At 37.1% G+C, this 15,209-nt stretch overlaps 2 protein-coding genes across 3 annotated transcripts; one reads left to right on the top strand and one right to left on the bottom strand.

Moving 5' to 3' along the window:
* The first annotated feature begins 310 nt into the window (after positions 1-310).
* On the top strand, positions 311-11,366 carry LOC148910084 (arylsulfatase J-like). Of its 2 annotated transcripts, none has more exons than XM_089032886.1 (12): positions 311-516; positions 818-1,115; positions 2,053-2,139; positions 2,790-3,001; positions 3,378-3,589; positions 4,126-4,349; positions 5,642-5,895; positions 6,301-7,765; positions 8,661-8,696; positions 9,201-9,235; positions 9,747-9,825; positions 10,515-11,366. In XM_089032886.1, the coding sequence occupies exons 2-8, from the start codon at positions 827-829 to the stop codon at positions 6,658-6,660; spliced, it is 1,638 nt and encodes a 545-aa protein (XP_088889012.1). In that variant the 5' UTR covers positions 311-516; positions 818-826; the 3' UTR covers positions 6,661-7,765; positions 8,661-8,696; positions 9,201-9,235; positions 9,747-9,825; positions 10,515-11,366. The 2 variants fall into 2 exon arrangements, with proteins under 2 accessions (XP_088889012.1, XP_088889013.1); XM_089032887.1 differs by having other exon boundaries at positions 9,201-9,275; positions 9,665-9,825.
* Positions 10,804-14,842, bottom strand: LOC116308866 (uncharacterized). Its single transcript, XM_031719370.2, has 3 exons — positions 14,529-14,842; positions 13,186-13,716; positions 10,804-12,320 (listed from the first exon to the last, which is right to left on the bottom strand). The coding sequence occupies exons 1-3, from the start codon at positions 14,794-14,796 to the stop codon at positions 12,082-12,084; spliced, it is 1,038 nt and encodes a 345-aa protein (XP_031575230.2). The 5' UTR covers positions 14,797-14,842; the 3' UTR covers positions 10,804-12,081.
* Between the last annotated feature and the right edge of the window lie 367 nt (positions 14,843-15,209).

The raw sequence follows: 15,209 nt of genomic DNA, 5'->3' as shown, positions 1-15,209 counted from the left end.
TACGCACTGGTGTAGCAATATACATATCATAATGAAATTTGTTAAAGATAGAAGGTGTTGGTGTGTTCAGAAGAAAAAAAATCAAAATCTGTCTTTATGTACGTATTAAGATATCCAACCAGACATCAATGTCTTGAAATCGTGATTCAACCTTTTCGAATATCTCCACACGCATGGTTTGAAATGTTCAAAACAGGTACGATGAATATCAAGATGTTTCGTGTTTGATATGCAGATATAAGTATTTGTCTGTCATCACTGAAGCTAGTTTTCTCATAAAGAAAAAGATCTTGCATTGTTAAAATGGTTCAGTGGATATCATTGAACTCATTGACGTCTGAAAAGATACGATGGCAGACAAAATGGAGCTATTTTTATCTTTGTTTTTTCATGATTATAAACCGAAGCCACCTACTCTTCTGGCTTCTTAACAACCAGTCAAAATGATGATCGCCACGGGGGCTCACAAACATCAGCCTGCCTGACGCGTAATGTAAAATTTCCCTACGGCTAAGGGTAGGTACATTTTCATTTGGGGGGGGGGAGGGCTTGGGCTGTTTCATTGCGAATCTCCCTACCCCCGACCCCCCCTCCCCAACAAACAAAAAACTTAAATGGCAATACGGTAATGACATGTATCACTTCTAACACTTTAAATATGAGCAAAAAAATTTTCGATTTTATGCTCCATTTTGTCATATTTACTAACGAACCAGAACTACCGCTTCCCGGTGCTTGAGACACCTTTCCTGTTGTCTTGAGTTCAAATAATCGACCCTCGTAATAAATATTTGTTCATAGCTTTTCTTTTATTCAGATCAAGAGAATGAATCGCCGTATCACATACGACGTTATCTGGCGACTAGTTCTATTCACAGCTCAAGCATTTTGTGCTGTGAGTGTACAAGGAGCTCAAAACCCTCCTCACATCGTAATGGTGATGGTGGATGATCTGGGATGGAGTGCTGTGGGGTATAACAATATATCAGCCGTTAACACGCCAAATATTGACAGACTGGCGGCAGATGGAGTCAAATTGATGAGTTACTACACACAAGCTATGTGTACACCGTCGAGAGGAGCTTTGATGACTGGGAAGTACCCCCTACACACAGGTGATAATCCACCACTAGAGACCTTTAGCATCGTGTTTACCGCTAACCCAGGAGAAACGATCGGCATCAATGAAATTCATTGTGGCCACTTTTCCATCGACAACTTCGTTATGATGCTAATAAATGTTGACATACGTTTGAATGAAAAACACCTGACGTCAAACTGCAGTTTGAGAGTTTACTTTAGAAATATGAAATCGTGAAAAGGAATAATTGTTGATAGGTGTTGGACTTTCGCTGCCACGTCCTTCGGAGAGCAATTAGTGTGCCAGTCTAAGAGGGCTCGAAGATTTGAGTAACTTCAAGAAATAAGTGATACTAAAGTTTCATAAAGTCCATAAAAATTATATATGCATAAAGTATGCCATACAGGAAGGAAGTTGTAGATAGTTGGCAGACTAGTGTTTCGTCCTTCAGAGAGCAATAAGCCGCGCATCTGAGGAGCCCAAAGGTTTGAGCCCATAGTCCACACTGATACGATGGATGATGTACTGATGTAAACTGGGCGAATTTTTGAATTTACACTTAGAGCGTTGTCTTTATTGACATTACTTTTCTGTTTTAGTGATTTGACATTTTAAAAAAAACTTTTCAATCGAGATTTTGATCACTTGACTGAACACCAGTTGACCATAGACGTCTTGTTGCGTCTAAAATTATTCACAAACTCGGCGCTTTATGCGTAGAAATTTCGTCAACTTATGGCATACAAGAGTAGTAAAATGGTTTAAACCCAGGTGTTAAAGTTTGTTGTGAAGTGTGCGGATCGTCCCGGTGAGTGTGGTCTTGAGAAACCTGAGTGGAAGTCATCTTCAGACATACACCTTCAGATGTTTCTCGACATTTTACAGGCTTTTAGCATCTACTGCAAAGTTTTATTTTCAATAGAGAAACACTCACACCACTTAACTAAATTAAAATAAACTTGTTTTGCTAGGGATGCAACATTTTGTCATCAACAGTACCTCACCATGGGGGATGCCAAGGAATCTTCCAACTCTACCTGAAAAGTTACGCAAACTCGGTAAGTCAGCATCCGTCAAATGACGCATAAAAATGATGGACATACTCCATTTTTCCTCCGCTCGCGAAACCTAAACAGCTAAGTTCAATTCAATCTGCTAGTTAACCGTGCCCAGACTTTGATCAGCTCAGAGGTTGTTTCAGAGCTTAGTCTGTGGTTTAGGCGTGACCTGACTTGATCAAACCAAAGGTTGTTTCAGGGTTTTGTCTGTGAGTTAGCCATTTCCTGACTTTGATCAGTCAAGAAAAGAGGTTGAATTGTTTCAGTTGTCAATAGAATTTGAAGAGCGATCCTTAAACCTCACAAAATAATTTCAGTGGAAAATATTTTAGAGCGCCAATCAGGAGTCGTGTACTGTGTATCGGGACATTCAAGGGGCTTCTTCTCCCGGTTAACCAATCAAAAACCATTGAAATGCACTGTAAACCAATCACATTGCTTGAATAGGAAAGCCAATTAAAAGTCTTGTCTTTTACGTGTTTTTCTCATTAGTAAATCACATTAGTATAAATTGAATTAATGACTGCGAGTCCCAAACAAAAAAAAAAGAGTATTAATGCGACAAAAAATTTCATACAGCATTAATTTTGAAAATTTAAAGTTTTAAAGTAGCTTACGTTTTTTATAGCATATTTTTTATTTCATTTCAGGGTACAGCACCAACCTTGTTGGTAAATGGCATCTTGGATATTTTGACTGGGATTACGTTCCAACAGCTCGTGGATATGATTCGTTCTTTGGCATCTACATGGGCGAAGGAGATCACTGGAATCACAGTAAAATGGGCTACCTGGACATGAGAAGAGGCATGGAACCGACATGGGATTACAGAGGGAGACATTCGACTGACGTCTTCACAGATGTAGGTATAATTACGCTTGGTTGCGATGATCGTGCGCGCGCAGAAAGGATGCATACGCAAAAACGATGCCCGCGAACGCCCTCAATTTGCTGTTTGAAATACACCTCTTTACCTTGGGCGTTACTTTTTCCTCATTTCAGACCAGGTGCCATTCCCTAGAGTATCATTTCTTTGTTTAACGGTTGCGCATGAGAAGACACATGAATATGGATAAAACTCAAATGAAGAGTCTTATTCTCAAGAGAATTGCACTTGGTCTGAAATGTAAAACATTACCGATGCCCAAGATAAAGATGTCTATTGGAACAAGCGTTTGGGTGAAATTACCCGTAGATCACGTAGATACATGTATCTATTGCACAATCCTCTTTTGTAGGAAGCAATAAACATAGTAACTCGTCACGACCAGACGAAGCCGTTGTTCCTTCTCCTGTCGTACACAGCTCCACACACCCCGTTACAGGCACATCCACGGGACATCGACAAGTACAAACACATTTCTGATGTAAAAAGAAGAAACTACTTAGCCATGGTTGACGCTCTTGACCAGGCGATAGAACGACTCGTGGACACCTTCAAAAATAAAAGGTATCTGTTATTAGTTCAAGCTTGTATAAGGGCCAGTGCTGGATATTTAAGGGGGCGACACAGATTCTGAATTGAAATGTCGTCACTCAGGCCCTTCGCTAGGGGTGGTTCGATGCATCCACCTTCCTCCCCACCCCCGAATAATAAATGCACCCCCCCCCCCCCTTTCTCCAATACAAAAAATGGCAATAAAATCCAATAATAGTTTTTCCAGAAAGGGTATAACTGAGATCGGTAGAAAAAAGGAACCTTCCCTTTCAAGGTCCTAGCGACGGGCCTGGTCAAAAAACCTTATTCGTCATGATTCGACCACGTGTCATTCCCAAAAGCATCATTTCTTTGTTTAACGGTTGCGCATGAGAAGACATACACATACCGGAATATGGATGCAACTAGAACAAAGAATCGTATTCTCAAGGGAATATGACACGTAGTCCTAAATAGGAAAACTTTACGCCTAAGTATTTCGACATGTGAAGTGAGTTTCTCTTGTGAGAAGTCCTCCTCTTCTTAATTCATTATCAATATTTTCACAGCATCTGGAATGACACCGTTTTTATATGGTTCTCTGACAACGGTGGCTTCCCTGGACCAGGCGGTGGCTATAACTGGCCATTACGGGGTTTGAAGTCCAACATATGGGAGGGAGGAATCAGGGTTCCTGCCTTTGTACATGGATCAATGCTTAAGAGAAGAGGAGTGAAAATCAACGACCTCTTTCATGTAACGGACTGGTATCCAACTCTTATCAACCTGGCAGGTAATAATCCAAGAATTTGAACTTTCGTGGCGGGTCAAACCTTTTTATTTCCACGAAAACTGTTTCCTTGTTGACTTACCTACCTTTCCTTATTAGTCGCGATTGTATGATATTCATGTGTTCCAGTGAAGTTCAGTGGAATTTCAAAGTGTTTTTATCGTTGAAGTTGTGCATTCTTTACTTTATCGTTGGTTGTGAATATTTAGACACTAATTAATACGAAGCTAATCCTGATTACATGAGTCTTTCAAGGTACAATGCAATATTATTTTTAATGCATTTTCACTCTTTCCTTTTATCTGGCATTTATAGAATTACATACAGAAAATTTAAATTATCCAATTTTAGTAAAGTACTCAGTTATATAACAGTTTCTCTCAGCCAATCAAAGTTCCAGAACAACAATAGAAATAAAATTTGAACCAACCAACTTACTTTTTACGGCTGTTTTTACTTTTTCCTGGATCAGGCGGATTGCCAGAAACAAGTAAATTGAGCTTCGTAGGAACAAACAATTTTTGTCAAAATCGTAATATTTTCGTAAACAAGGAAATGCGAACAACACTACACAAAAAAAGTATCGCAATATGGATGCAAATTTTGACATGACATTTTTTGTCACGTGACATTCATTAAACGTGTGGAAGCCATAAAACCTCGGAAAAGGTGGTCTTCACCATACTCAATAGACCTTGGTAAAACATGAAAGCCTCAAAAGCAGTAAAAGGTTCGACTGTTTTTGCATGGCCAGACAAGAAGCAATTATTTTGCAATGTAAGATCCAATATACCGCTTTTCAACAATGAAAAAAAAAATTTTTAATCTCGATTTTTTAAAACATTTCAGCATAAAATGACTAGTTATAGATGCTAAGATAAAAATATATTTCAAGATCTTTAAAATTCGGCGCAAATAACGTTTTACGATCCACGATCCAGCTATCTGTAGTCCAGTCCGGTCCAGACATGCTCGGTTCCAAATTTTCCAAAAATAAAAACCTCTCAAAATTCAGGTTTTTAGAAGTATAAATCAAATTTAGGAAGTTGGAGATGATTTTGTTTTACATTTAGATGATATTCACCGTTTCAAAAGCAGAAAATTCAAAGAAATTATTTTTACGAAAAAATCCATGAATCCGTGGATACACCTCAAACAAATATAATCTTAGTCAAGAGACCAGTGACAAGTAGTATGCATCTGAGATAGGGAAACATTGCTTCCAAGCTAAAGAGGTGACTCATTAGACAATCAGGGAGTCGCTTTTCTTGAATAATTCTTTATTTTCTTAACAGGAGGAACCGTGGACGAAGACGTAGACGGGGTGGATCAGTGGAAGGTGATATCCGAAGGGCAGTCTTCCAAACGTACAGAGATTCTCCATAACATTGACTATGCGCCAGATCTGAAAGCCATGAACTATGCACCTCTAGGCTTTAGCTATTATACCGGTGCAGCGATAAGAATAGGACACATGAAACTCCTACATAGAAGTCCAAACAGTACCTGGTACGGCCTGCCGGAGAATGGAGCTGCTCCACCTAAAATGGTAAAAATGGTTTGAGTTTTTTTCTTTCCTCTTCCACCCTCGTCTCGTCTCTTTTCTTTTGCTCTGCTCTGCTCTGCTCTGCTCGACAACTCTCTCTTTTTTTTTAGGATTGATCTGGGATGAAAAGGTTCTGAGTGTCTGTGTGTCCTCCGTCCTGCGCCGGCCAGGAATGCCTCAGAAATGCGCCGTAAAAGCACGAAAAGCGTAAACAAAAGTTGAGCTTGCAAGGATAGAATAATTGTCCTTTTTTAAGAAAAAGGTCACCGTTCGTCTCGCTTCGATGCAAAGGAACGGCTACCTTTCAAGATGGCGCAGGGAACTGTGAAGGGGACTATTATCCTAGTTTCACCCCTTGGAAAGAACGACTAGAAAGATGCTATTTCTTTTCTTTACTCTTTTTTTTAGCTTACCATTGACCGACTTCCCTTCATCGATATCGCCCTTTACAACATCACGGCAGACCCTGAAGAAAGGCATGACTTAAAAGCAAAATATCCCGAGGTTGTTCAACAAATGCTTGCTAGGCTGAAAGAATACAACTCAACTGTGATGAAATATCACTTGCAACCTGAAGATCCTGAATGTTTGAAGCTGGCGAAAAGGCTAGGGCGATGGGAGCCTTGGAAGGATGAAGATTGTATAACATCTTCAGGAACTATCCATTACCCGGTAATAGATTATTGCGGGCCATGGCCGATTGTTGGAATTAAGACCATTTGCGCAATTTGGATAGCATTCTTATGGACCCTACTTGGACAACAATGATAAGCAAAGATGTAGACGCTTTTCGAATTTTTTTTTCTCCATCAATTTTTATTCATTTACTTGTTATCATTCCTGCTTTAAAATGTGCCTTACACAAGGTTTCGCCGGACGAAGCTAGTATTTCCTAATAAAAATTTCAAATATTTATATTATCATTTATAATTGAATAAATAATGAAAAGTTAACGTGTTAAGTTAAGAACGTGCACGTTCTAACGAGCCTTTATTGTAAGCTCCTGTGAGTCTACGTGAATAAATAAATTACTTATATTCCCTTCCTGTTATACCACAGGGGCGGAGCCAAGCAAGGGATTGATTGACAAGCCGCACACATGAATGAAACATCCCCCCTGTGGGGTGCCATGAAAAGCCCACCCCTCCCCCTCCCCCTCCCCAACTAATTCTACATTGCTTTTTTTATCTGTGTTTATTGATTAATTATGGAATGAAAGTAAAAGCAACATTAAAACAGTCTTTCCTCGGCACAGAATTCGAACAACTCCCTTCGTGGCTATTACAAAAACTTCTGGGGCCACCTGGTCTCTTCCTTGATGCTTTGACTAGAACACTTTCTTTCGTAATTCGTACAGCCAAGGGCAAAAGGATTCAATCGCCGTCAGGTCTGAAGTCCATACGCCGCCTCAGCTTTACGGATGTCTGGGTCTGTCTCTGGGTATTGCAAAGCGGAATCCGGATCCGCGAAAAGTAGAGCTATGCTTTTTATATATATTTCTATAAGCGTTTTCCGCTTTGTATATAATACATAGCTACTTTGCCCGTTTCCCGTAGGTCAGATAAGGGATTACTGTGGATGGAGTACCCGTGCAATACCCAGTCCTCCTTTTCGTCAGCCCGCTGACCAGAAACCCTGGAAGACTCTGGGCTCAAGATAACTTGTTCACTGACGTGTTGTTTATTGGATCGAAAAGAGGAAAACGTGATAACACGTTAAAAAACTTCGAAAAACAGCCTCAAAAGGCTACAAAATTAGCACCATGAATAAGGCAGCTATCATACTAGGTATATTTAGCCTTATTTGTGTTGGTTTGTGCGAGGAAAAGGCTGAAGACAAGCCTAAAGGTCCAGTCATTCGTGCAAGACTCGAGGTACTGTAACTTTCTTTGTACTCTTTGTTCTCTCTTCTCTCAGAATTTAAAAATATCAATCAAAAGCTACTCGTGTTTTCTTCTCACAGCTTTTGAAATATTATATTTACTTATAGATAATATATGTTAGATAATATATGGACTTTGGGTTCGTATTTTGTGTATATTTTTGGTAGAGCTGAGGTGGGGTAATCTTTCAAGGAACTGAATGAAATTATAACTGTTTCTAACACCTTACGATTATATATTATTGATTATTATTCATACACTGTAAGCATGTTATTCTTATGAAAATTTATTGTTTCTTCTGTATTATTCAGTAAGCAATAAGAAGTCCAATCTGATTGAAAGGATAACCTCACACACATTGAATGGAATTCCTTTAGCTTTTATTTGAAAAATTTCCTAATGGAAATAAGCCTTTTCATAGTTTAAGAATCGATTCCACTGCGCATGCGATTTTATCCCGAATTTCTCACCTTCTTTTGTTTAATTAAGAACAAAAGAAGGTTTAGACAATAGAATGTGAGAAATTCGGGATAAAATCGCATGTGCAGTGGAATCGATTCTTAAACTATGAAAAGGCTTATTGCCCTATTTCACTATGACGTCACTGCTTGTTTATGTGAGGGATAGAATCGCCAAATCCAATAGAAAATTCAACAAAATTTGCTCCTAGCGAAACAGTTTAATCTAAAATGGCCTGGTTTTCAGATACAATATATGTTAATATGTACTAAAGCGTTTGCTGGCTATTCTACTTCTCTTTGTGGATTGATATGGGTTTTAGAATAATTTTTTGTGAATTTGCGTTGATTTGACCCCCCCCTGACGACCATGATCTTTTGCGTTTAAACAATAGATTGTTTTGAATTTTTTGTTTAATTATGTTTAGACTTGTGGTGGATGACGATTGAATAGCCTTCCAGAGGTATGTTCTTCTTGTATATTTGTTTGTTGTCCATAATAATAAAAATCAATAATAGCTCTCTTGGGACTGGAACTCTTTCATCTTAATCAATTTTTTTAGTTGATTCCATTTTATTCTATTAAATTCATTTACTTCATCTTAGATCATTAATATTCATTTTTTCATTTATTTTCATCAATTTTATTCATTTACTTGTTGTCATTCCTTCTTATTTATTCACATGAAAATATTCCTGTTTTTTCTTGTTTCTTGTTTGTTTTTTTTAAAATCAATTCTTTGTGAGGGCTAAAACAACCAATGAAAAGACATTTTTTCTCTTGACTGGTCACATTGACTGGACACATGTTGATAGGTCTGATGTGGCCATATTGACCAGCTATTATTTCTATCTCTGCATTTAGTAATTTTAAAAGTTTGATCATCATTTCATTTATTAATATTAATATTATTATATCAAAATAATTTATCATATTATTCATGTTTGCTTTTTTTTTGTCCTTATAGGTGAAGGGCTTTATTCATGACGATCTCCCCTACTAGTATCCATTTATCTTTATCAAACTAGAAATAATTAATAAGGTAATATCAGTCACCCCGAAGAAGTCTGTAAATCAGATACGGAACTGTCCTTGTTTGCATTCAACTTTAAATTTATTGTGGTAAAACTCACTCCAATCTCAAAGAATTTAGTAGGACATGAAATTTTACAGTTTCCTAGACTTTTGATAAGTGATATTCGGTATTATCATTCTTGAAAAATTCAAAAGACAGTGTGAATAATGCATATGTTTAAATGGGAATCGAAGGATGGCATACCAGCAATACACTTACCTCTCACAAAATTTGGCTAAATTCCAATTCACTCTGTGAATTAGCTGTGCTCTGATTTTATGATGTAGAAATTGTTTAAGGGTGTCAATAAGAGTTTAAGGGTTTTTTAAATAAAAAGGGGTTTTATTTCTGCTTAGGACTAGAGTGCTACTGTGTCAATGCTTAGGTATCCTAGTGATTTACATGCAGTTGTGTTAACAAAATCCTTAACGCAAGAAGCCATGATGCAAGAATCAAGTACATTCCTGGGGCAGATCCTGTTATGCATCTATATGATGAAGAGGGGAAGGAAGTCAAGGTAGGTGAATTTTCTTCTTTCATATTTTGGGGGGGGGGGGGAAAATATGCTGTTATTGTTATTATTAAGAATGAATGTAGGACAAGACAAGGTTTGAAGAGAAGTAGGGAAATTAATCGTTTTTAATTACCCCATTTCTTTTTTCTATTTTTTTATTTTGTCTTTTTTGTTTTGTTTCTTCCTTAAAGTGCATATAACCTTTGTAGGATTATAATCAATTTTGATTTTCTGTGTGTTGGAGATGAATAAACAAAATTTTTTTTTCGATTGACTAAAATTTAATATTTAATATTCTCGGAGATATAACGCCCTAAAGTACGCAGTTTTGCCACGCCCCATCAATTTGGACGGGATAAAGGGGAACTGGGACCGAGCATAGTCTCGCTGAGTGGTGACGTCACAACAAGAACGAATGTTTTGATAAGCAAAGATTCTTACTAGTTCTTCGGTCAGAATATGAAAAAATGCGACTAGATGTGTTGTTGCTGGGTGCTCAAAAACCCCAGATTTTACGAAAGGTATATACTTGCATAAGATCCCATTTCATATTAACTCCTCTTCTTTCTCTCCCACTTTTTTTAAGGAAATTACACATGCCAAGAAATTTTCTGTTTCTTTAATGTTTTTTGAAATGTGAAAATATTACACTGAGTAAGAGTGTAAGAATGTTACCTATTTCTTATTTACAGAAAGTAGATGTAGCAGAAATGAGCAAAGAAGATATCAAAACCTTGCTCGAGTCTCATGGCTTGAAAAGAAATGATGCCAAGATGAAAGAGGAGGATCAGGAAGAGCCAGAAGATGAGGAGCCACTACCACCATACGATGGATCACAGGAGGAATTCCCAGAGGAGAGGATGAAGAAGAAGATGTTGAAGAACCATCAGAATTACCAGAGGGTGATGAAGCAACTCCAAAGGAAAAAGAAGAGTTATAATAATAATAATTCTGCTTAGCTTCAACTAGTAGAAAATCAACACAATTTCAAATTTCATTTTATTGAGTCTTATCACAGCAATTTACCCTTAAATTTCTCTTAAGAAGCCCCCCGATGTTTTTTACCTTACTTTTGATCAAATTCCATATTCTCTATAATTACTTAGTTGTTAGAATTTAATCATTGCAGCCTTCTTTTCTATTGTCATAAGTACTGTTTCTTCTTTGAGCTTTTTGTAGAAAATTTCAGAAATTTTCAACATCTTTTTTCTACCTACTTTTCTACACAATTGCACAAAATTCCTCAAAAGGAATAATAATCATATTGCACAGACCTTCATAACATAACACATTCGTAAGCAAGACAGTGAATGGTGTTTTAAAGAAAGAGAAATTATGACGTGAGTTGTGGTCAATTCAAATATCCTTGCTCACTGATGAAGGTGCTCTTTCTTCTGAACCATTCAATTGGCGAGAGAGGTGTATCAAGACACTATGACACTGCCGATGTAAATACTTCTAAAGCATGGGTGGTTGATGTTGTCTAAAACCCTGTAAGCTGATACTTGATTGAGAGTGTTATGCAATAAATGGAGACTGTGTAATTATACTCTTAATGACTTATTTGCATCTTACAGTATTTATATGTTTGCCACGCATTCTTACATTTTCTCTACGAAAACTAAAGTGCAATTCACGTTTAAAGAGGTATAATTACCAGTATTCTGCAGCAATATTGTGCATTTTTATGCAAAGCAGGGCAGAGAAGTGCATTTTTAGGATTTAACTAAGTGACTTCTATGACTTACTTCATTCATATTAGGGCTTCCTCAATATTGCTTGACACACACAATGCTTGGGACCCCAATTTGAGCAGTTATGTGAGTTGGTAGGTGGTACAACTTGTGTTGCTAAGGACTGCACCTGAATCTTTGAACTTTAGATAATTGTAAACCTTTCTTATTTTTGTCACCAAATTCAGTTCCAAAGTTTTTACAACAAGAAAGTTTTTGACAAGTTTTAATTGATCTCCTTACTGCTAAGCGATTATGTTTTGGTGCTTCACTCTAATGTTTCAGTATTGTTACATCAATGTTTGAACTTGGCCTATCCAAACATCAAGGTGAAAAAATAATTATTTGTCAAAGAGATGTCAAAAAGAAATCAAAAACTTGTAGAAGTGTTCACGGTACAGCGCATAGCACTGTAAACTATCAAAAATATTGGGAGTACTAAATACAGTGTAAACAAGTTGGCAAAAGTTCAAAAATGGCTTAAGGGCTGAGAAACCTTTTCAATGTCGTACGAATTTCTTTTCTATTATTTTCCAATTGCTGCATACCACAAATCACCAAGGGTCTTTCCAGCACTGTCCAAACCTCCGTAAACAACAAAGCCATCACCTCCATGTTTAAACCCAGCCATGTGTGATCTTGGTGTTGGGATGTGTCCTGACTCATCCCCTGCTTGCTGCAGTTTGCTCCAGTTCCCACCCAAAACATTGTATACAAAGCTATCATTCTGTGGTCCAACTTCTTGATTAGCTAACGTTGATGTACCTTGAAGAAAGAAATAACAGAGTAGATTTCGTATCAATCATTTAAAAATTATTCGCCAAAGGCGAAGTGAATATCGGGGAATAATAACCGAAAAAAAGTTGAGGTTATTATTCCCGATATTCACTGAGCCTGAGGTGAATAATTGTTTTAGTATAAATACACAGGTGATTCTTTCAACAACAAAAATGATAAAAGACACTTTTTTTTTCGGTACCAGCAACAAGGCTGCTGGCCGCCATTTTGTATTATCGTTGGAGGTGATTATCGTGTGATAATCTGAGTTTCGACCAATCAGCATGCGAGATTTTTAATAACCACCTGTGTATTTATACTAAAAGATTGTATTTTGCTTTTCAAGGGAGCTAGAGGTCCATTTTATTTTATGTTAGCCAAACACAAGTATATTTATCTATCCAGCAGATCCAGGATGTTTTTAGAAAGGGGTGGGTGCACCATAATGATTATAGGATGTTGAAACTCCAGCACCAAACACAGCTTATCTGGGGATGGGTGGGGGTGCACAACCTCTACACCCATCCTATAGATACTAGAGCACTTTTTAAAATTTGCAACTTGAAAAGACAGGTTCCCAAGAACTCCTGGACCCTTCCTATGAGCATACACCTGCATGTAAGTTTCCACTTTAACATGAAATGGATAATCCTTTGTTTCCACATGACATCATGGCATCTATCTTTGGTGAATTTAAAAAAAGAATTGTCAATGCATGAATTCTTTTATCATTTTGACCAACATGGACCCAATGTCTTTTGTTCTTTCACTCCCTTGGGAATGATTGAAAAACAGCAATAGGAGTTATTACACTCTTCAAGGGTAGTAAACATGCATTTTAAATTGATCTCACCTCCAAATATTAGAATTTTCCCAGCCATTAAAAGACATGATAAAAAGTAGCTTCTCCCATGGCTTAACTGGCCTTTACTTGGCCTGTCATACCATTCCTTTGTTATAGTACTATAGGTAAACATTTCATCCATAATAGCATCTTTGCCAGTGCCAAACATCAAGCACAACAAATCACCATCATCATTAGTGTTTCTCATGCCTAGCAATGCTGCTCCATGTCGTCCACTGGGTGTTATTCTTCCTGTAGGCATCTTTTGCCATGTTTTATTATCAACATCAAATAAATACAGATCATTTAACAGTCCATTTTCTCCTTCTCCACCAAATAAATAGATCCTTGGGCCAACACAAGTTATGGCATGGTCTGTCCTTGGCTGTGGTTGCTGTCCTGTGGTTTTCACTTCACTCCAACCATTTGTTTTGATGTCCATTTGGTGCAATGAGTTAAGGTATCTTCCATCTTTGCTTTTACCACCAAAAATGTATAATTTGTCTCCAACACAAACCGATGAATGGCCACTGATAAGTCCTGAGAAGTGAAGCAGACATTACTAACTAATATTACTATAATCACTATTATTACTAGCTATATATTGCATATTACAAATGGAGTGCTGGGAGTAGGCGTGAAGTGACATCTGAGCTAGTAGTATTCATTGTTGCTACATGTTTTATTATTCAAATGCATATATCTATGTAATTTATTTGTCATCAATATTATTATCATTATTATCATTTATTTTCATTGTTATCAGCTTTATCATTATTATTATTATTATTATCATTTATTATTATTATTATCAGCTTTATTATTATTATTATTATTATTATCATTTATTATTATTATTATCAGCTTTATTATTATTATTATTATCATTATTATTATTATTATTATTAGGCATGAAGTGACATCTGAGCTAGTATTCATTGTTGCTACATGCTTCAAATGCATATCTATGTAATTTATCTGTCATCAATATTATTATTATTATTATTATTATTATCAGCTTTATTATTATTATTATTATTATTATTATTAGGCATGAAGCGACATCAGAGCTAGTATTCATTGTTGCTACATGCTTCAAATGCATATCTATGTAATTTATTTGTCATCAGTATTATTATTATATTATAGTATTAGTATTAGTAGTATCGTCATTATTATTATAACCATTATCAGCTTTATTATTGTTATTAGAGTTTCTCTTATAATTACATAGCTGATCTGATCTGATACCATAAAAACTCAACCCAAACTTGTGCAAACGTAGAATACAAATTGGGCTACCTGTGGTGACCAAAAAAGTGTAGTGGACAGTAATCGATGTTGGTAGGTACCTGGTGAATGGTTCCCTCTACAGTCTCCTAATACTTTCCATTTTACTTGAACAGATCCTTCACCTGTTTGATGTATTGTCAGTGAATACATTTTGTCGTCAAACTCTTTGCCTTCGTTGTTCTTCCCTCCATACAAGAAGGCTTGTTTGGAACCGTAATGGTAAGATATCGAGAATGAGCTGCGAGATTCAGGCGGGTGGCCTTCCGAAGGATCGAGTTTCTTCCAAGAGAGGGATTTCCCCCCCGGAACGGAACCACCAAGCTGCATTTTATGGAATCAGATGGAGCTGAGATAGGAGTACTAGGTCAGTGAAATGTAATGCTAAGCAGCCAGGCCATTCACGGGCCGGTGACTTTGCTTAGGCATCCTTTTCTTTCTGCTTTTCAATGTGAAGCATTTTATAAAAATTCATAATAATTGAGGTCAAGAGGTCAATCGAAAAATCTTGCTCCAAAGAAGTTATCGGAAGTGGAAAAATATCATACCTTCAGTGAAAAGGCACAGTATACAGGCCTATTGATGGTCTTGATGGGTTGCAAGCATTTTCCTCTTGGGGTCAAAGACCTTGACCTTGACCTATGTCAAAGACATGGCGGCCATGTTGGTTCGTATGAAGAAGAAGCTAATGAGTAATCTTTAGTTCAATACCACCAACATGGCCGAGATGACGTTAAGTGCAA

Source organism: Actinia tenebrosa, unplaced genomic scaffold (genome assembly GCF_029948245.1).
Source record: "Actinia tenebrosa isolate PJP-AT-01 unplaced genomic scaffold, QUT_ActTen_1.0 PGA_scaffold1__47_contigs__length_23844297, whole genome shotgun sequence".
In the NCBI taxonomy this organism is placed as follows: domain Eukaryota; kingdom Metazoa; phylum Cnidaria; class Anthozoa; order Actiniaria; family Actiniidae; genus Actinia; species Actinia tenebrosa.
Note: the sequence above shows the minus strand (reverse complement) of the source record. Positions and strands in the feature narration are given on the sequence as shown.